At 47.1% G+C, this 22,902-nt stretch overlaps 1 protein-coding gene across 2 annotated transcripts in view; it reads right to left on the bottom strand.

Annotated features, from left to right (window-relative positions):
* NCOA6 (nuclear receptor coactivator 6) overlaps positions 1-22,902 on the bottom strand; it is a 1,612,994-nt gene that overhangs the window by 82,060 nt on the left and 1,508,032 nt on the right. The window contains exon 13 of one of the 2 annotated variants that reach the window (XM_069652283.1): positions 12,597-12,742. The exons of the other annotated variant lie outside the window; for it this stretch is intronic. Coding sequence (XP_069508384.1) covers positions 12,597-12,742 — 146 coding nt within the window. The remainder of the gene's footprint in view (positions 1-12,596; positions 12,743-22,902) is intronic. 2 annotated transcript variants of the gene reach the window in all.

The raw sequence follows: 22,902 nt of genomic DNA, 5'->3' as shown, positions 1-22,902 counted from the left end.
TAGTCCTAGATTGTTCACGTCCGACATTGCTGTTATGGGCCAAGACCGCTAGTAGAGTGCGATGTTTCATGCCCCGAAAGCTAAAATGCAAGCGCTTTGGCCTGTACTTTAGGCACATATTGTGGAACACCTCCAAATCTCCTGTGTGACAGAATTCTGTCAGTCCTCTCAAATCTCTTGATAGAGATTTGTCAAAAACAATCTTCTCAATGGCTTTGTGTGTCGGTGAAGATGGAATCAACCACTTCTTCTTCCGTGCCTCCTCTGGGGACAAAGGGCCATGTTCACATTGGTGGAAATGTTCATTTGCTGTCCAGCGGTGAACGTTGGTACAGTGGTGCATCAGTGCCCGCCATTTTTCAAGTAGTATTTCCACTGACCCCTCAAGTTTTTGAGCTCCACCAAAGATGGTTGGTGATAGAATGTGACCACTGCAAAATACATTCAAAACCTTTTTTTTCCCTGCAGCTGAGATTTTCTTATTGATTGATTTAGCAAGATGCCATACGTCAAATTGATGTTTAATATGTGGGAACTGCTCTCTCATTGTCTTGGCAATTGAAACGCGTCTATCCGTGGCTATGAGGTCGATGTGCATTCCCCCTGATTGTAGATATTCCACTGATTTTATAAATCCCAGTTTCTCCATGGCCACTGACGATGTACATTGTGTTACCTGCACGACCACCAAACTCACAATTTTCTTACTATCCATGTCCTGAAAGTGGTAGGTGCAGTACTTGGCAGAAAATCCAGGGCCCCCAGTTAGAGCGCGTAGATATGGCGAGGGGAACAGAGCAGGTCACACTCTAGCCAACTTGTTGAAGACCGAAAGACACTATACCAGAATTTCTAGTATAGTGGCGGGGGATGGTACGGTAACAACAAATGAGGAAGGTATAAAAGAATTCACCCAATTCTATACCGACCTGTATGCCAATCATGATTTGAAAACACCACTTGAGGTTGGAGAATACTTTGATAACATCACGCTCCCTAGATTGTCAACAGAACATAAACTGCTGCTTGACTAGGCCATAACGATCGATGAAATAAAGGAAGCAATAAAATCACTAGCTAACGGGAAAGCACCTGGCTCGGAAGGTCTGGGGGCTGAATTATACAAGGAACTTAGTGAAGAGCTATCCCCGGTGCTCCTGTCTGTGTGGGTGGAGGCCCTGGAATCGGGGATGCTCCCGTCGTCCATGAGAGAGGCTATAATAACGGTGCTCCTTAAACCCAGACATCCGTCAAATGAGATGTCCTCTTACAGGCCCTTATCTCTCATAAATTGCGACGCAAAAATGTTTGCTAAGATCTTGGCTACGAGACTCCTACCCTACATGCCTCAGCTGGTGCATCCGGACCAATGCAGGTTTATTCCTACCAGGTCCACGGCTCTGAATCTCCGCAGGCTGTTTGGGATCATGGCTCAGATTAAGCCGGAGGCCCAGGCAGTGGCCGTGTCACTGGATGAAGAAAAGGCGTTTGATTCAGTTTCGTGGAGCTACCTGTTCAGGGTGCTCGAGAAATTTGGCCTAGGTCCATACTTCTTACAAAGCGTTAAGCTACTCTATGCTAATCCCGGGGGCAGGGTATTGACTAATCGCACAATGTCTGAATAGTTCGAGCTGGAGAGGGGCACGAGACAGGGTTGCCCGTTTTCCCCGATATTGTTTGCTCTCACTGTTGAACCGGTTGCAGCATCAATTAGAGAACACCAAAATCAGAGGGGCATACGGATGTCGGGCTTAACCCAGTCCATCTCCCTATATGCAGATGATGCCCTATCAAATGTCCGAGAACCAGACACACAACTGGGGCCTGTGCTGGAAACAGTGCATGAATTTGCAGAATATTCAGGATACAAAACCAACCGCTCCAAGTCGGAGATTCTTCCCTTAACCCCGACCACCAGATGTCCGATAAATACACACGGTTTAAAATGGTCCCCTGACGGGATAAGATACCTGGGTGTGATGGTATCGGGAAACAAAGCTTCCCTACTCTTGAATAACCATGATTCCCTTTTAGACACAATGGCCGCTAAACTTCGCTTCTGGGCCAAACTTCCCATCTCTCTTATTGGTCGGGTAGCCCTACTGAAAATGGTCATACTCCCCAAGTTGTTGTACATATTTACTAACGTCCCGATTTGGCCTGGTAGGCAATTCTTTGATAAGCTCAGGTCCATGGCAGTGGAGTTCGTCTGGAACGGAGTGGCGGTCAGGATGAAGTGGGAAAAAATGGTCGAACCCTATAACAAAGGGGGAATAGCAGCGCCAGACTTTGAATTATACTACCTGGTGGCACAGGCCCAGTTTGTTACACACTGGTATGATGAACAAGACGCCTCGCCCCATATTGGTCTAGAACAACATGCAGCACACCCAACCGACTTGAGGTCCATCATCTTTAAAAACAAACATAAGGACGAATGCCCATTTGACTCAGTCAGCACAACAGTACATGCATGGTCCAAGATTTTTCGCAGGATTGGGCTGGAGACACCATACCACGCAGAGGCCCCGGTCTGGAACTTCCCAGGTATAGCACCCACGTACGATACAGATGTGCAAAAAACGTGGGATCCAGAGAGGCAATTCAAAATCAAGGACATATTCCCTAATGGTAAATACATAACAGTGGAGGAATTCAAAACGGGGATGGGTAGAGATCAATTGATGGTCTTGCAATACTACAGAATGAGAATGGCGTTTAAGGCCAGATGGCCCCTGTTCCCTGATGAGCCCCCACCGCACCCGTGCCTGGTGGCCCTGTCTACTCGATCGGGAACCAGTGTTTCGGGACTTTACAAAACTATACAAGCCAATACTCCAACGGTGAACATGATAAGGACAACGTCAACGTTGTTTCGGCCTGTGACGTTGTGGAGATTTCAACACATTGGAAAGTAATATCGCTGATATCAAGTTCTGATGCGTCTATGGATGCTGTGGCTGGTTCATTCTCTGTCATTTCAACATCTATTACTTCAACATTGATGGGAGAACACAACAATGTCGACAGGTTTTTTGGTGGCAAATTTTTGGCGGGTGTAGATTGTGTAAATTGATCTGCAACTAGTTCAGAGCTATCTTCAATACATTCAATAACATCTTCTTGTGGTGGTGCGGTCGCACTGTAGCTATGGTCCAATGCAACTTTGCTGTAGTCTCCAAACACAGTTAATTCATGTTCTGGCCATTGGACATGAGCATCTTGAGCCTGAACACGCCTCGCCTCAATTAATAGTTCCTCCATAGTGTACACGGTCTGGCAAGCCACATCTCTCATTCGCTTCACTGTCTGTGTGTGCGTGTATAGTTCTGACACCCAAGGGTAACTGGAGGAGAGATTGGAAAAGGGATGTTCAGTTTAAACACAAGGTTGAGTGTAGTAGAATTGACTGGAAAAAAACATAAAATAGTCCCCAGCACAAACATTTTTTTAAAGTTATGAACTGTTTGTAACTAACCTTTTTTTGTTTTTTTTTCTTTGCAACTTTTTTGACTCGACCTTCAACATCTGCACGCTGTAGCTCCGATTCGTTTCCGCATGTCCTCCCTTCCTCTTGCGCTGCAACAACTATATTTTCTGTATCCGCATAGACAGCACGGAATGAGGCTCCATCGTCTCCCTGAAACATAGTACTTTCATTACTATGTATCAAAATATTGTTAGCATAAAACACACGTGAGGACGAACACACAGGTACATCTCAATAGCCAAACACGATTTAAACATTGTGTGCAACAATCAAACGACAAGTATTCGACCAGTGATGATCTATTTCGATGGAACTGTCAGTATCCATACCTCTGGCTCTGCATGGACTGCCATGAATGGTTGTATTGGAGAGGAGGCATCCGCATCTCCCTGAAACACAGTACTTGCATTAGTATGCTTTTCAATATTGGAAACACAACACACACTTGGGGTCGAACGCACAGGTACATATAAAGAGATAACCGCAAATGATGCATTGTCCAAAAGAATCAAGGAAAATCTAAATATGATCAGATTTCATCGACTTATTTACATCTGCATCATCTAAATTGGATGTTGTGATTGTAGTGGAAGCTTCGTCATCTCCCTGAAACACATCACTTGCGTTAATAGGGAAGAAAGTATAGCAAATGGAATCACGTTATATGATCACGCATGATGGAGCTGTCATTATCCATACCTCGTGCTGCTGAAGAATATCTATGGATGTTGCAAATGTAGTGCGCACTTCCGAAAGCTGTTGCGCCGATTCGTATACGCATGGTCCCGCTTCCACTTCCCCTGGATTTACTTGAATGTCAGATTCTGCATCAAGTGCAGCGGTTGACGCTCCATCAACTGCCTGAAACATAGTACTTGCATTAGTGAGGATTACAATAGTGAAAACATAACACACACCTGGGGTCGACAGCACAGGTACATATCAACGGCTAACCACGAATGAAACATTGTGTAGAACAATCAAACAACAAGAATTCCAGCTCTGATGACGCTCGATGGAGCAGTCAGTATGCATACCTCCTGCTGTTGAAGAACATCTAGAAATGTTGTAGATGTGGGGGACGCTTCAGCATCTCCCTGAAAGACAGTACTTGTATGGATAACACTAATTATAACTGAAAACAAACCCCAGTGGACGATAACTAAGGTGTATATCAATTGGAAAGCACTAACCAAACATTCGGTAAAATGATTACACGATAAAATAAAAATATTACTTGACATGCATAAAACAAGTCTGTAGCGGATTAGCCTAGTAAGATTACCTGATACGCGCTAGAAGTGGTTGATAACTGCGACCACGTCAAGGATGTAGAATGTTCTTGCTTCAGATTCAAGGGATAGTCAAGAAGTTGTAAAGGTAAATTAATGATTGATAATGAAATGCCAATATTAAAAATAGCCATGTAAGGCGACAGAATACTTGTAAAATGCTCAATAGAGCACAGTTACCTGTTCCCATATATATACATTGCGTTTGTGGGTTATGAAATCGAAAAAGAATATATTGGTAAATGTCATTATTCAAAAAACTATACACTCATATCAATATCGAAATTATTACAAGGGATAGAACACCTACAATATCAATTAATCCGTTCGGATACCTACACACTACCGCAAGGCCTAAAGCTAAATCCGGACACTTGACTCACCGGTGGCGGAATGTGGACGAATAGAGTGGGAATAGCGTTTGAGCAATTTCCGTGTCATTCGCCGTTTATTGTTCTTTGTTACCCAAGATGTTGTGTACATGTCCTAGGAAAAGTGCCGGCTGCAGATGCGGTATCGATCACCCCTCTTGTCCTGTAAGACTTGTTGGACTCTACTTTCCAGCTCATCCAGTGGATATTCGCAATGTCTGACCCATTCTCTTATTCGATCAACAGTTTTCAGGAATACATGCGTTGTAGTGCCTTCAGATTTAGCATGGGTCTTCGAAGGGCAACCACTAATCGAACAGGCAGGCATTGTTGATAAATCTGAAAAGTAAATATCGACATTATTATACAATCTTCAAGAATAAAGATTTGATACAAAAGTAAATGAATCATACAATGATCAATGCAAGGTTTGTTTTGGTCGCAGGAACTATACCAGTTCATTATGTGCGGCTTAGTATTTGCATAAGTTGCAGAAATGTATAAATGATGTGACTAAAAACTGAACATGTGACTCATCCCTTGGATGTTTTGTATTGCACGAGAAGGAAACATGCTTACATTATAGACTGGACCCCCGAAGGGTGCAATTCGATGACAATAGAAACAGATGAAAATAAATAGATCTATTAATAGCATAGCAATGGAAACTCAAGTCAATAGCAATGAGACCAATGAATCTAGCACTATTGTGTACTCAACTCGCAAATAGATAGAAATTTAAAAATCTGCGAAATATGACTAGGATACATGGCCTTACCTTGACCAACAAACAGTTGAATTCAGCAAGCAGAGCAGTATGTTGCAGGAGAATAGGTGGGTGGCCACAGGTAGCACACTGATGGGTTTGCTCTAAGCGGTCACATAATTTCACGGATAGCACGACGACGAGCAGATTAGCGTAGATCTCAGTGGTTGCCAGGTAACACGTTCAGGAGTTGACTTGCAAAGCACAAAGATGTTCTCATGAGACATATCAAGTGGTTTATAAAGTATTAGAAACAGGGGTGTGTTTGTGAATGAATGACGTATGTATGTCGTGGTCTTAGGGGGGGCGGCCTGCTTCAAGGGGAGGCCTGGCTGGAGACACGGGGTCTGAGGAGGCCATGTGACCGATGGCCTCTTGGCGTGGGATACCTTTTGAACTGTACATGTAGTTTGGCACCTTGGCCTTTCGCGCCCCTGACAGCCCCCCAATGCCAGCGCGCATCCACCGGCGCGAACCGCCTTTGATACAGGAGGGTGGGATGGATGGGCCTGGGGCGTGCAGATAAGGCACAGCAAGACTGCTGAATGGAGACACACTTATGTGGATTGCAGGGGGGCGGCCTGCTTCAAGGGGAGGCCTGGCTGGAGCCACGGGGTCTGAGGAGGCCATGTGACCGATGGCCCCTTGGCGTGGGATACCTTTTGAAGTGTACATGTAGTTTGGCACCTTGGCCTTTCGCGCCCCTGACAGCCCCCCATGCCAGCGTGCATCCACCGGCGCGAACCGCCTTTGATACAGGGGGGTGGGATGGATGGGCCTGGGGGGTGCAGATAAGGTACAGGAAGACTGCTGAATGGAGACACACTTATGTGGATTGCAGGGGGGCGGCCTGCTTCAAGGGGAGGCCTGGCTGGAGACACGGGGTCCGAGGAGGCCTTGTGACCGATGGCCCCTTGGCGTGGGATACCTTTTGAAGTGTACATGTAGTTTGGCACCTTGGCCTTTCGCGCCCCTGACAGCCCCCCATGCCAGCGCGCATCCACCGGCGCGAACCGCCTTTATATCAATATATAGTATATCGTCTTTAAATCAATGATAGTATATCGTTGCTTATCAATAACAACTGCCACATACCGGAGATTCTTGTGAGCACAGACCCACACTTCAACCGGTGTATTATAGTGGTCAAGACCCAAGGCCTGTATAATCCAATGGTAATTGTTAGTATAGACATATGTGTGACTTTTATAGAGACATAACCCACTGAAAGACTTTGAACAAGTGTTATTTAGTGCATGCATTATCGAGAATATGTTATGTTAGCTTAGATAGATAGTGACCACCCTGCTTCACAGCGACCAGACCTTCACCCATTCGGAGCACAGATGTCTGACGTCCATCCTTGAATGGAGACACACTTGATTCATTAAAAAAATCGAAACAACCGTTGTTAAAATATATGTGGTGTTTTATTTTGTATCTTATTTTCATGACACAAAAATACAAGACTTTAAACATTGTACAGTTCAGGTTGCAGCACAGCGAGAGAAAATCCCCTGTACTGACCGCTGTCACTCGGGAACGTTTCTCTAATGGCACGAACGGCACAGGCGGGTATCACTCTTCGAACGGGGTGCCCAAGCCTCCCGTGGAGCCACCATGTAAAGGAACGATAGGCCACCAGCCTGTACCACCTGTGAAAAGGAATGAAACAAACTGTTTTTAAATTGGCAAGATAAGTTTAATAAACGTTTGTTGCCAATGACAATTCTTGTAACTAATGGCATTCTGCACGGACAAATGCTATCTAGACAATGCACACTATTGAACGACTTACATGCATTACAATGATATGTAGATGTAATTTTGGATATAGTAGAAGAACATGAAATAGGAGTGGCATGACAAGCAGAGTATACTTACTCGGATTACGAGGACGAACAGTTGCGCGAAGTTCGTGCATAAGCACCATCATTATTCTCAACATGGCCCGTGTGAGGCAGGCTGCCCTAAAGTCTGGCAGCTCGGTGATGCATTGCGGTCGTGGCTCGCCTTCCGAAATGTAGGCCAGGCATCCTGAGTTTTCTCGGCAGCAGCAGTTCTCATCCTCAGTTGGCATTAGCTCGCACCGATTGCATGTGCACCAGGTGGAGACGCCGTCCATTCGACTAGGCCCAGGCTCTTCATCTGTTGATTCGTCCTGCCAACTGCCGTCCGAATCCCCATCGTTTTCGCGTGCTTCCCTTTCCAGTAGTTCCTCCTCTGTATACTCGGGCTCGTACATGTAGGGCATTATTGTAGCCATTGTGTGTTAAACTAAAATAATTTATAGCGGTGGTACTGGTATCTGTTCACACGGGCTACAAGCGACGAAGGTAGCTGACCAGAGCACTGAAACGAGTCACAGAATACTCAAAGTAACACAGAGGAATGGAATCGAAAATCTGCTGCTGTGTGTTGTGAAACGGTCTGTTTATACTTATTGAGGAAAGAGGCGTCCTGCCATTTCCATGGCGACACGTCATTAGCTGAAGCGCAGCGAATGTTGACACGAGACGTGCTTTGGCGTTGGGAAATGGGCAGTACGAGTCTGCTGATGACAGGCTCAGGGGCGGGGGAATTGATTTAGTGCCGCAAAAGCAGGTCAGCCAGGGCGATGGGGGAAAAGATAGGATTATCAGAAAATGGCGGCTCCCTGGTGCTTGTTTTCGTGTGCGTTTAATGGACGAAAACTCGGGTAAGGTCCATAGGAAAGTTTTCTAAAATCGAGCCACTTAGGCTTAAAAAAACATGGCCGACCTGTAGGGACAATAAATCATTTTACTAGACCATGCCTTTAAGGACACTAGGAGCCTCATTACGAGTGTGGCGGCCTGGAAATAAGGGTGCCGGTAAGCTTACCGGCACCCCTATTTCCAGGCCGCCACACTACAAGTCTGCCTGCAGGGGCCATAGCGACTGGCAGGTTGGACCCTGCCATGCGCAATGCCCCCAGTAGGCAGAGTTGTCATGGAAGCACTGGCACCGTTAGAAATGGGGACCAAATCCAACACCCGACTTCCTGCGCCGCCAGGACTTGTAATGTCCCGGTGGCACCGGTAAATCAGGTGCCGGAAACAGTGTTTTAGGGTTACAGCTGACCTCTTTATGAGGCCCTAGGTCTTAACTTTTGAACAGAATCAAAATGCCCTAAGAAAAAGGTGCTAAAGATTGCACTGAAAATCTATCCTAGTTTAAGCAATACAAGGATATTGAATGAGATGCCAGAATGGTGCCTATGTCTGACAAAGGGTCTCAGGTGCTGAAATATCAATGGGTCAAGAATTATCTCTCTCTTTTGCTTAAGTTTCTTGTGAGCAGGAGAGGAAGAAATCAATGTGAGGGGATTGGACACCGCTTTGATTTACCGCCGGTGTGATGCGACGATTTAAGACCAAAAGAATACTCCAGACACACAGTTTACTTCAACACCTTTAATGAACAAAGTTATTAGGTTTGGGGATTCAACATAACTGGAAGGCCTGTTTGGCTGGACTAATTTAAGATTGCACAGGATAGGTTAAAAAATAAAAGTATCTGGAGATCCTTTACAGGCCACGAGTATCTTCTGCGGCTTCTAGCCGCAGTCCGTATGTTGTGACACTATCCTATTCATCTTTGGGGGTGACTGGGAGGATCGACATGAACAGAACCTAGGGGATGTATCAATGACTCAAAAAGGGGAAACCTTTCTTCAAAGCATCAGGAAAGAAAACAAAACAAGTGAAAGGGCAAATTCTAAACAGTCTAGTGCCCTTTCCACAGTCCCCAGTATAGGAAATCCCCCAGTTTGAGACATCGCGTCCAACTCACTTCTTTCTTGTAATTACAAAGTCCCACAGTATCAGCACCCATTCACCACTTTAACCAGGAACTGAGAAGCAAAGTACCTGGTGCATTGCTGGACTTCGGTCTGGTCTTCAGATGGCCCAGATATTGTCACACCCTGTCCATGGGACACCTTCCTAGGCCCTCCATATAGGGTTTAAAACACGTACCAGCATGTAATTATTACTCTTACTACTCCTTGTCATAAGCGATTCCTTAGCAGCAGGAACTTCGCTTCCCTGTTGTGAAGTGAATGTCTTTAGTCCAATCAACTAACACCAGCATCACAGTTTAAAGAAGACATACCTTTGAGAAATAAAATATGTTGAATCTTATTATTCATGTTATTCTGATTTCCCATTGAAAACCATTTTCATTCATCTTATTTTCTACATTTCAGCAAGCAGTTCCCTAACAAAGTTGCCCTCCATTTTGTGAAGTAGTTTGAACCACTTGAAAAGGAAGTGACATCAGAGGAGGAGCAGAAGGGAAGTCTGCTGATCCTCTGAAGAAGACAGCCCCCTCATAGCCAAGCTCACTTAAGTCAATAGGGTCTCTGGGGTGACCTTTGTGTAGTTTAACTTACTTTTAAATGATGAGAGCAATGAGGGAGATTGAATCCCAGATTGAAATGCATGCTATCTCTGAGAACTACGAGCTAAATCTCTGTTCAACATCCGTAAGTCACCAACAGACCTTCTCATGGCTGTGTTTCCATGCTTATGCTGATGACATGGATATGTGCATCAGTGGCTGCAGGAAACCCCTTTCTCAGTGTGAGATGTTTTGGTGCAAGGCTCACATTGAACTGAAGCTCCAAAAATGGAAATTGTGCAGTTACATCATTGTCATACTTCCAGTAATCCAGTTGAGCAATGACAGATGCTTTTACTAATTGATGACATCATTATGAAAACAGTCTACATGGGAGACTCGATTCATCATGGGTGCTTCAGGATGTGCCAGAGGCAGGAACCACAAGGATTTCTGTTGATGTCAAAAGTCCTTCTATATCTCAGATGAAGAGCGACATGCACCAGATACCCGCTAAAGGTTTGGGTTCAAGAGCCTGTGCCTAGCATACACATGCAGTCATTGGTAGTTATATAACAGAAGCCAAAGTACAACAGTATGTTCCCAGCAGAGTCCTGCTACTAAACAATCCAAAAAGCCTTGTCCTACATCCCTCTAGTTAAACATAAAATAGAGCAATTGCAGATTTACTATTCAAACTCATTAATGAATGTTCTTCCATTTGTGATGCACTGCAGTCTTTCCTTGCTGGTCTTTTACAAAGCATTAAACATGGCTTTGCTCGTCTAATTTGGACAGATGTGTATCATGCACTTTCTCAACCTTACTTGACTTCACGCTTAGATGCGATTCCAACTGCGGTGCCTGCGTGTAATAAAATGAATCATACATGAATGGTTGCAAAGGGGCCGGATCTGTGGCCTGATTTATGTAAGGGAAAACAGGTACCCCTTTGTTAAAATCCATGCTTGTTTCTAGTAACAGAGCTTGAAACAGAGCGTGGTGTAAACATGTAAAATGGTATCAGGAAATCAGACCTTTTGTCAAAAAATTGGAATTTCAGAGATTCCAGACTGGAGAATATATGTTTCCTACCAGTACATCTATTATGTTGATTTAAGTACTATCCATGGTGTCAGACACTCTTGCCCACAGTTATCTTTCAGCATTGGGTACATATTGCACTGTCCTTGTGGTACCAGACTTTACTTTAGCATCTGCAGTCAAAATTAACAGGGAATGTTCCCTATTAAGTTCCAATATTGCAAGCTGCAAATCCAGCAAGGTTTAACCATGTAGAATTGATGCCCACACATTATGCACACCTTTGTGATACGTAAATGAGAAAATGGCTCATAAAACGAATAGAAACCAAATATCCTTCAGGAATAAAACAAAACAGAGGTTTCAAGCAGCGACACATTTATTACCACCACCACATAGCAGGAGCTACTTCCCAGTGAACACATACTCTCTGCAGTGAGACCTGCACAGGGGGCGTATGGATGTATGGCTACACCACATGATTGGGGAGCGCAGATGAGGCCCCATAGGTTTATTTTTATACTGTTGTTCATTCCAGACGAAAGACTATATTCATTTAAGGTAATCCAGACGAAAGACTATATTCATTTAAGGTAAGAGTATAAGATCTGACTTGTTGCTTTAAGACGGTATTCTGAGTTATGGTGTATTCTTCCAAGGATCCAGAGGAAAGTGCACACTTGATTCCAAACAGAAGTGCATACATTGTTCCTGGCCCTTGACGACTATGCCAATTCTGTTCATTCATCATAAGTTGAATTTTATGGAGTTGTTTAGATGACATTTATATTCATGTTAATTGACTAAACCAATACTAAATTTAATTTTGACTTGGTATGTGCCACACATTTCATTAAATTGGAACTTCAGGTATTAAACCCACTAAAGAAATGTACTGTTCTTTACCTACCACCCAGACAGCTTAGATTTGTCTTTATTGCATTAATTCACATTTATGAACTACACTCCCTATTTAGTCTATCATCTTCAGTGGCCAATAAGAGTTTAGGCCCACCAATATACACATGCTGAAATGGCCCAATGTCATGATCTTTCTACACAAACAAATACTGAAACTGAATGATGATCCTCTTTTTTTGCAAACGAAATGTTACATCATCGAAAAACTAAAGAGCAGACGTGGCCTGAATCCGCCTTTGTTACACGACATAATTCGAGGGCAGCCATTGAATGGCATTCACAAGGCAGTGATGAAATGAGCCATAAGTGTTGTGCAAGCTTAACTTCTCTGACACGGATGCCCATCTCACCTTTGGAAGCACAGGATACAGAATTCGGCCTGGAGAACCTTTTGCGTTGGCCACTTTCTGCAGCTTCCTGAAAATCAGAAGCCTCTTCAGTCCTTGAATTTCGTCTACTTGGGGGTTTTGGATGTTCATGGACTTCTTTTGGCTCACTATTAAATGAAACAATGAAATGCATATCCATATATTTTAAGAGGCAACAGTCCACCAGACCTTCATTTTATAACGAAAAAGAGGAACCAACTACAAAATTGCTTTAAGGATGATTTTTTTTAAGCGGATCATTAAAAAGCTCCAATCATGATGTGGCAGTTACTCATTCCTCCTAGTCTATAAACTGTTCACACCCAGAGATCCAGTGGGCTAGTGAAGGTCCAGTGAACAGACAAAGAACATCTATAGACACTAAAAGCAGGAAAAAGCTAAAAGAAAGCGAAAGGACAGTACAGAGACCTTAAGAACCGAAGTATCTGACTTAGATAAAACCAATTTAGACCAAGATAAAGTTTTGAAGCAGAGCAAAGACCAAGCACGGTCTCAGAAACATTCTAAAGAGTTGATGGTTATTTCTCCAATTGATAGTGGAAGGAACCCCAAGAAGTAAAAACAGTGGACATCTTTTCATAATTAAATAACTATGATGCGAGATCCAAAATATTAACTATTATAATTCAGTAAACTTGCCAACTATCATAAAAGAAAGGCACAGCTAAAAAAAAAAAAAAAAAAAAAATGAAAACTTCCTTTCACTACTTGTTTACATGGTGTCACCAACAGACCAAATATCAGTTCAACAAGTGTTTACGCCAAGCATGAACATTGCAACTAAGACATATGCTGCAGGTTTGACAGCACAGAAGTTGTGAAGGAGGGGGAGCTATTGACTAAGAGTACCTGAATCATCAAACTATTTCTCTTGCATCCTTGCTATCCTTCATTATCAACTTGAGACGGGCTGCACCGAATAAAGGTACCGGGGATGCGGGTCAGTGGTAAATGAGACATCATAAGCAACACGATTCAACCATGTTACACAGAACCTTGTGACCAATAGAAGCATCTCATCTGTAAAAAGGGTCTAGCAAGTAATGAATAGCAACTGGACAGTTGTGTGGCGTACGCTGAAAAGCATGAAGACAAATAAGCCGATTTGATTGGATATATGGAAATACTTCCGGATGAAAGAAGGAACCATCCTTTAAACAACCTTATTAGCATTCCGTATAACACTACATAAAGGATACAGCCCATAATCAATGTTCACTCTGCAGGAATATGTGACTGTAATAAAAAAAAAAACATCCCACAAGAGAGAAAATAGGAGGTGTTGCGTCAGTGTAGTAGAATCCAAAAGTGCATTTAAATCCCACTTTGCAGCAGAGCATCAAACATTGGAATACGTTCGACCATCAAAATGATGTCTAATCACAAAGTAAAGAAAACAAATCAAGCTGGCCACAATACTAGACAAACAAGAGTCATAGAAGTCCAATTTAATGCCACTACTGGCAAAATAGGACAAAAAGGTATTAAAGGGGATGTGCGCTCTAAAATTATATTGTCCTGATCGTTGGGCATGTATTTTTCAGCATACTGTAATCGATCTTAACATATTTTCCTATGCATCTTACCTTAGTTTTCCTCACTTTAACACATGCGTAAACAGGTTGGGCGCGGCCATCTTGTGCTAATCTTATATGTCGAGCCATTGCACTAACTTCAAGGGTGCCCACGGCAAGAATACACATCGCCCGCCGCTGAAGCTGACATCACTAGACACGTATGACCCTTTTCACAACTCGGGTCAACGTTCTCTGTGCGCAAGCTATTGACGCGTGTCCATGGAAATGGCAGGACGCCTCTTTCCTCAACAAGTATAAACAGACCCCTTCTCATCAGACAACATCAGAGTTGCTTTTTCAATCGTTTACCTGTATTTATTTTGGGATCACCTATGACTCGTTTCTGCTCTGTTCAGCTATCTTCGTAGTAAGAAGCCCCTGCAAACTGATACTTACACTAGCAGAACTGATTTCAATCGTTACTTGCCTTTTATTTAAAAATGTGTAATATGATGGCAACAATACAGCCCTACCAGTACGAGCCCGAGTATTCCTGAGGAGGAAGTCATGGAAAGAGAAAGATGCAGAAACGATGGGGAATCTAACGCTAGTTGGGAAGATTAATCACCGGATCATGAGACTGAGCCTAGTCGCATGGAAGACGTTTCCACCTGGTGTACCTGCAATCGTTGCGAAGTCATGCCAACTGAGGTGGAGAACTGCTGCTGCCAAGAAAACTCTGGCTGCTTGGCATACATTTTTCTTTTTTTTTAAACTTTGTTTATTTTAAATCAAGGCAGGATGACAATTACAAACATTATAAGCAGTGATTATTTAGGCATGTTGATCCCCAGTCCTTTATCCCCCCCTGAGTTTCCTCCCTCCCTCCTCCCTTTGGTCCCTCTGTCCCTTAGGCATTGTAGGCGGAATCGTCCCTCCTGGGCTGTCCAGTTTGCGCCTCAGCGTCTATGTATCTTCCTCAGGGATCACCTGATTTTTCAAGATCCAGCAGGCCCTGGTAGGTTTACAGGTCAGGGCGGGGAAGCGCTGGTCGAATTACAGCACTGGGGCCCAGATATTCTGGAAACGATGGAGTTCCCGCTTGTGCTGCCGTCACCTTCTCCGCTACCAGAATGTCCCAAAGTTTGGTCCACCATTGGGCTATGTGAGGGCCTTCTGGGGTTTTCCAAGCTCGGGCCACCACCGTTTTCCCTGCTAGTAGGCAGTGGGTTAATAGTTTCGCTCTGGTCCTAGAGCACGGGTAGGTCCCGGGGATTGGAGCCCCCAGCAAAACTGGTTCTGGTTCCAGGGGAATCGTTGTTCCGGTAATTTGTGTGATGGACCCCAGGCATGATTTCCAGAATTGTTGGACCTTTCGGCAAGCCCACCACATGTGGAAGAAGGAGCCTGGGTGGCCGCACCCTCTCCAGCAAGAATGATCCACCTGGGGGTTCATATGGTGAAGTCTGAGGGGCGGGTAGTACCACCGCAGCGTGATCTTGTACGCACATTCCCTATTGGTAATGCAGGTGGACGAGGTGTGTGTTCTGGTCCATATGTCCACCCAGGTTTGATCCTCTATCGGGTGACCCAGGTCCGCCTCCCATTGGGCCATGCAGTGGGTTTTTGTGGTCAGGAGGTCACTTAGGAAGCGCCTGTATAGGGTGGATACTCTGCCGCGGGTTGGAAGGTCTCCCAGAGTGAGTTCTAGGGCAGTAGGATGGCATGTCGCTGCTTGCAGAGTTTGGGGATGTGAGCACCAGTGGCGTAATTGAATGTAGGTGAATCTATCCCTTTCCTGGAGTTGGAATTTCTCCTTGCATTGGGCGAATGTGAGAGGACTCCCCCCTCCCCCCCCCCCCCCATATACAGCTGGTCTATGGTCTCCAGCCCGCCTTTAATCCACTTACGAAAATTGTGAGGATTCGTTCCCGGTGCGCACGTTGGATTATGGAAGACCGGGGAGCATGGGCTCAGTCCTCTTGGCACTCCCTTTCGTTTTAGCGCCCAGTCCCAGGAGCTAAGGGTGTGTTTGGTTGATAGCAGGAGATCTCCCCATTGGGTCCTGAGGGGGGGGGGGGGCGGGATGTGTGGTAGAAATCGTAAGGGTAGGGGCACTCGTGATTGTTCCAGCTCTACCCATCTAGGGCGGTTTGTCGTATTTTGCCATGCCTGGACCTGAGCCAATTGGGCTGCCACTCTGTAGGCCTGCAAGTGTGGGAACCCAATCGTCCCAGTTTGGAACTCCCCAGCATAGTTCTGAGAGGGATTCTCGCTTTCTTACCTTTCCAGATAAAGTTCAGCATTTTTCTCTGGATCCCTCGAAGAGTTGGTGTGGGGATCGCTACTGGTAGGGAGGCACAGGCGTATAGGAACCTCGGAAGGAGGTTCATCTTGCATGCAGTGATGCGCCCGAGCAGTGAGATCTCTTGGGTCCCCCAGCGCTTCAAGTCTCCTTCCAGTTCTTTAAAGAGTCGGGGGAAATTGGCTTTGTTATGCGTCTCTTGGGTCAGCCGGGATGTGGACCCCTAGATAGGGGATGGCTCTTTTTTCCCATGTTATCGGGCACATCTTAGTCAGTGGTTCTCGTTCTGTTGGGGTGAGGCCGATCCCCAGGGCGCATGATTTATCGAAGTTTATGGTGAGGCCTGAGACCTCGCCATAGCTGGCGATTTCTCGTATCGCGTGTTTTAGAGATGAGTGGGCCTCCGAGATCGTGAGCAGGATGTCGTCCGCGTATAGGGCGATTTTGTGATGCGTAAGGCCACTTTGTATGCCCTTGATTTGGTCATTTCACCTGATCTTTTGTGCAAAAGGCTCCATGGTGAGTGCAAAAAGCAAGGGTGACAGTGGACAGCCTTGCTGGGTTCCGCATGATAAGGGGATTGGAGCCGAGGTGTGTCCGTTGATTCTCAGGCTAGTTTTAGGGCTATTATAGTTGGCTAGAACCATCGTTTGGAAAATTGACCCGAAGCCGAAGGCCCCTAGGGTGTGTCTCATGAATGTCCAATCCACCCTATCAAATGCCTTAGCTGCGTGGAGAGCCACCAAGACTAGTTTTTGGGAGTTCCGGGAGGCAAGATCCACCAGGTTCAGGGTTCTCCGGATGTTGTCACCTGCTGTCCGGTGTAGGATGAAACCTGCCTGGTCGGGGTGGATGATCTTCGGCAAGATGCGATTTAAGCGGGTTGCAAACATTTTTGAGTATATGTTTGCATCGATGTTTAAAATCTGTTTAAAATCTGGTAGAAGAAAGTTTAAAAAGGACATCCTGGTCTCCAACCCAGGCCTCCCTATCGCTGACACCTACACTAGTGCCTGCTCTAAGGAAACTCTCACTGACATCCTCTTTTTCGTGCCTTCACCTGACCTATGGACCCTTCATATGGTCTCTGTGCTCTCTCCTTTTTCCTCTTCTCCCATTAATGGTGGCACCCGTTGGGATGTCCTCTTGGCCCCCTTCCGCTCCTCTAAGGCCATCATTAATGTCTACGCTAATGGGACCGTCTTGGTCCAAGTCCCTCAGGCCAACCTTCACCTCTTTGATAGACGCTTCCCTCGCCTCATCAACTTCCTTTCCTCCCCTGCTGTCCCCCCCCTGTCTTCGGCTACCTTGCCTCTACCCTCCCTCCCTGCCCCCTCTCGCACTCCCTCTTCACCTCCTTCTTCTACACCTCCGCAGGGCGTACCTCTGATCTGTACCCCTCCCCGGAAGTCCTTCAAGGATGGCAACCTTCTCCACTTTGCCACTCTTAACTCTCGCTCTGCCATCAAACATTCCTCCGATATCTGTCGCCTTCTTGAGGAACTGGACCTTGACGTCCTCGGTCTCACTGAGACATGGTTCACAGCCAGCTCTGTCACGAGCTTTGACACACTCCTACCTGAAGGTTACAAGATCCTCTCTGTGCCCAGGCCCAACCGTGCAGGGGGGGGGGGTGTTGCCCTTATCTTCCCTGAGTGGATTCCTGCCACTGTCACTCCTACGCAGACCTACTCCTCTTTTGAATGTCTTGTCTGCCGACTCTCTCTCTCTCCTAGCCATTCCCTTACCGTGGCTACTATCTATCGGCCACCTGGTCAAATTTCCTCCTTCCTCTCTGAGTGGGCTGACCTCTCCTCCTCACTCCTGTCCTCTACCACTCAACTCCTCTTTCTTGGGGACTTCAACATCCACCTAGATGCCTCCTGTCCCCCCACTGGACTCTTTCGTGACCTCTGCAACTCTCTCTCACTCTCTATTCTCCCGTCTGGGCCTACTCATTCTGCAGGGCACACTATTGATGCTGATCTCTTCTGACCTTCCCCTCTCTGTCCCTCTCTCCACTCCTCTCTCCTGGAGTGATCACTTTCTCCTATCCTCCCACCTCACCCTCCCTACCCCACTGGCAAAGCCACCCTCATCATTGCCACCCACCTTCTCGGTCATCCGACCCATGAAGCGCGTGTCAGTTGTGGCTTTCGCTGCCACCTTCTCGCCCCCCCCCTCCCCCTTCGGCTGACTCCCACCCTGACACAGCCCTCTCCTTGCTCCACTCTGCTATATCTGATACTCTTGATATCCTTGCCCCTGTCATGAAAATCCGCCTGAAGCCCAAAGCCAAATGTAACTCCTGGTATGATTCGGATCTCGCCACCCTAAAACGCAAGTGCAGGGTGGCAGAGAGGAAATGGCGTGCTTCATGTTCATCCTCTGACAAACTGGCCTGCCGCCTGCTCCAAAGGCAATACCGTCTCTCTGTTCTCACCAAGAAGAGAGCCCTTATCCAAGCCCGCATCTCTGCGGCATCTAACAACTCGGCTGAACTCTTTAAAATCTGCAAGGAGCTTGCCAACCCTGCTGCAGTCTCTACTTCTCCTGTCCCCTCCCAGGCCCTCTGCACTGCACTGGCCTCCCACTTCATCTCTAAAACTCAGGACATCCTGTCCTCACTCTCCTCCTATCACCTCCCCCCCTCTCTTCCCTGCTCTTCCTCTGGCCCTTCTGCAGCCACCCCTCCTCCCTCCTCCCTCCTTCTCTGCCTTTCCCCTTTTTTCTGCTGACGAGGTTTCCAGACAAGTCCGATCTATGAAAGTCTTGTCTAAACAGATTCACCCCTGTTCCTCCAAAACTATCAAGGACCACATCGACTCCCTGGCTCCTGCCCTGGCTGACTATTGCAACCACTCCTTCGCCTCTGGAGTCTTCCCATCCCCCCTCAAGCACTCCCTTGTGCACCCTCTCCTTAAGAAACCCTCTGCCGACCCCTCCTGTCCGGCTAACTATCGCCCAATCTCCATCACTCCCTTCCTGGGCAAGCTCCTGGAGAAACTGGCCATCTCCCAGCTTAACCTCCATGCTGAAGCTGTTGATAGTCTCCATGACCATCAATCTGGCTTCAGAGCGGCCAGAAGCACGGAAACTGCTCTCCTGAACATCCGTGAGGATCTGCTCTTGAACCTCGACTCCAACACTCCGTGTGTTCTCATTCTGCTCGATCTCTCTTCTGCCTTTGACACTGTCAACCATGCCATCCTGCGCAACCGTCTCCGTGATAACCTGGGTATCACTGGTCAGGCTCTGGCGTGGCTGACCTCTTTCCTTTCCAATCGACCCTCCCAGGTCCAACTTGGGTCCTTCCTCTCCGACATCTTTTTCTTCACCTGTGGCGTTCCCCAGGGATCTAATCTCTCTCCCTGGCTGTTCAACCAGTATCTGGCACTCCTTGCCCACCGCATCGCCGCCCTCTGCCCCAACTTTCAGTGCTATGCGGACGATACCCAGCTCATTTTCAGGCTACCCTCGGCCTCCACCTCTCCCTGCCTCATCTCTGACTGTCTGTCTGCTATCCAGGAATGGTGTGCTGCCAATGACCTCTGCCTTAATGCTAGTAAGACTGAGATCCTACTCATCGGCACACCCACTCCCTCCTTCCCTGCAGCTCTCTGGCCGGCCTCTCTTGGCCCTCTTCCTGCTCCTACCTGCAAGGCAAAAAACCTCGGGGTCATCTTCGACTCCACACTCTCCTTCTCTCCTCATATATCTGACGTCTCCAAGAAGTCACATTACCAGCTGCACCTCCTCAGAGGTATTCTTCCCTTCCTCTCCTTCCCCCAGAAGCTCACTCTCTCCCGAGCCCTGGTTCTCTCGAAGCTGGACTACTGTAACAGCCTCTATCTTAATCTGCCTACCTCCACTCTCCGCCCTCTGCAACTCATCCAGAACAGAACTGCGAGACTTGTCCTTGGCCTCAAGCCCAGGGACCGTATCTCTCCAGGACTGAAATCTCTACACTGGCTCCCAGTGGCTGCGAGGATTAAGTTCAAAACCCTCTGCATTGTCCACAAGGCCTTCTGGGGCCTGGGGCCTAAATATCTTCAACTCTCTCTTCCTAAATATCTTCCTTCCCGAGACCTTCGCTCATCCGTCTCCAACTCCCTCAGGGTCAGCCACTTCTCGAAGCAACGAGCTGGGGGTAGATCTCTCTCCGCGGCAGGGGCCTCCCTCTGGAACAGCCTTCCTGCCTCCCTGAAACTTGAGGAGAACCATCTCCGGTTCCGGAAGCACCTCAAAACCTTCCTCTTCACTTCTGCTTTCTCTCTCCCTCTCCCCTGCTAAATTCTTCACCTAAACTGCACTGATTCTGCAACTGGGCCACTCTCACCGACCTCGGTCCTGGGCCCAGTCACTCTTCACTTGCACTGCCTCTCTGGCAACCCCTGCACTGCGGGACTGTCTCTGTATCCTTACAGCCCCCCCCCCAGCACTTGTCTGCACTTACCTTGCACTTGCCACCAGCTGGCCCTATTTATTTATTATTTTATTTCTATCCTACTTATTTGTACTGCACTCCCCCTCCCCCTTCCCCTTGCACTTTTCCCTTCCCCCTACCCCTGCACTTGCGCGGTCTGAATGACACCTGGCCTAGTAGGATCGTTGTCTGTCTTCCCCTTGTTCCCCCCTCCCTGCCTCGTCGCGCCTTGAAACACTTGTGTATAGGCGCGTTACAAATGCCATATCATATCATAAAGTGCGATCGGTCTGTAGGACGTTATGCTTCTTGGATCTTTTCCAGGTTTGGGCAGGAGGATGGTGGTTTATTCCTGCATCGATGGGGTCACTGCTCCCGTTTCCCTGAAGGAGTTGAATAGGGTAACCAGGTGGGGGGTCAGTTGTGCTCTGAATAGTTTGTAAAACCTGGTTGAAAAGCCGTCTGGGCCGGGGGCCCGTGTTTTAAGTGATTTGATGGCTTCCTCAACTTCCTCCCCTTTAATGAGCTCCTCCAGTTCGTCTCTCGCTGCGTCGGAGAGACGGGGCACTGCTGCCTGTTGCAGGTATTCCTTCTGTTGTGGTAAGTTTCGTGGAGTTGCCTTCATGATTTGGGTCAGATAATCTATTGCGAGGCGTTGCTTTTCGGGTTCTGAGTATAGTGTGACCCCGTTGGGATCACGCAGACCAGTGATCGCGTTGACGCGTCTCTGCTTGGCTAGCTTGGCCACCAGGAACTTGTTCGCCTTGTTACCCTTTGCGTAGTATGACTGTTTGGCCTTCGCCATTAGTTGGGCGGTTTGTTCCGCATAGTGGGCTTCCAGTTTTTTCCTTGCCGTACGAATGATCCGTTGCGTTTTGGGGGACCAGCCTTTCTCCTTGTGGAGTGCCTCGGCCTCTCTTAGTTCGTTCTCCAGAGCCGTACGGGTCTGACGCCTGTCTCGGTGGTAGGCCGCACCTTGGGCTATCAGGGAGCCCCTGATTACTGCCTTCATGGCGTCCCAGTTGTTCGCTAACGAGGTGTCCGAGGCTAGATTTTCGTTAAAGAAATTTCTTATTCCTGTTGCGATCTTGTCTCTGGTGGCCATGTCGTTAAGGATCGGGTCGTACAACATCCATTTACGTGGGTTATTGAGGTTAGGGTTCTGAACCCGGAGTTCCAAGAGCACTGGGGCGTGGTCGGATATCGCTCTTGTGCCGATGGAGACTTCTTTGACTGAGGGGAAAGTTTGCGGGGAGATCAGGAACAGGTCGATCCTTGAAAAGGTGCGATGGACGAAAGAGTAAAGAGAGAAATCTTTTTCGTCAGGGTGGAACACCCGCCATGAGTCTTATCTCCAGGGTCCTGAAGAGTCGGAGGAGGCTAAGTGCTTGGGTGAAGTCGCTTGGAGTCGGGGGGTGTGACTGGTCTTTGGTGGGGTCAGGAACCCCATTGAAGTCCCCACCGACTATTGTTTGGCCCTCCACAAAGCTAGCGAGCGATGTGCCCAAGGAGTCATAGAAGTATGATTGTCCGGTGTTAGGGGCGTACACTGAGATGAGAGTATATAGATCTCCCATTAGGAGGCATTTGACCGCTGTAAATCGGCCTTCTGGGCAAATTTTCGTTTCCAGAATCTGTGGGTTCAAGTCTTTCCTGAAGACGATCGCCGTACCACCTGTTTTGTTTGTGCCAGAGGCGAAGAATTGGAGCGGGAATAACCGGGAACGAAGCCGGGTCACATCTGCCGGCAGCAAGTGAGTCTCTTGGAGCATGGCTATCGCTGCGTCTTCGTCCCGGAGTTTCAGTAGAATTGCCTTTCGCTTGTTAGGGGAGTTCAGGCCATTAACATTCAGGGAGAGGACCTGAAGCATCTGGAGGTCCGCTGAAGACTCTTTCTCCTTTCCTTGGGTTAGGGGGGGGGTCGTGGGGCGGTGATTCAACTGCCATGTCTGTTAAGGAGTCTCTTGATATCATCCTGCACTTGAGGTTTTAACACGGAACCCCAACGGGGGGCCGCAA

The sequence above is a fragment of the Ambystoma mexicanum genome, chromosome 3p (assembly GCF_040938575.1).
Source record: "Ambystoma mexicanum isolate Mex_15411 chromosome 3p, UKY_AmexF1_1, whole genome shotgun sequence".
Classification (NCBI taxonomy): Eukaryota; Metazoa; Chordata; class Amphibia; order Caudata; family Ambystomatidae; genus Ambystoma; species Ambystoma mexicanum.
Note: the sequence above shows the minus strand (reverse complement) of the source record. Positions and strands in the feature narration are given on the sequence as shown.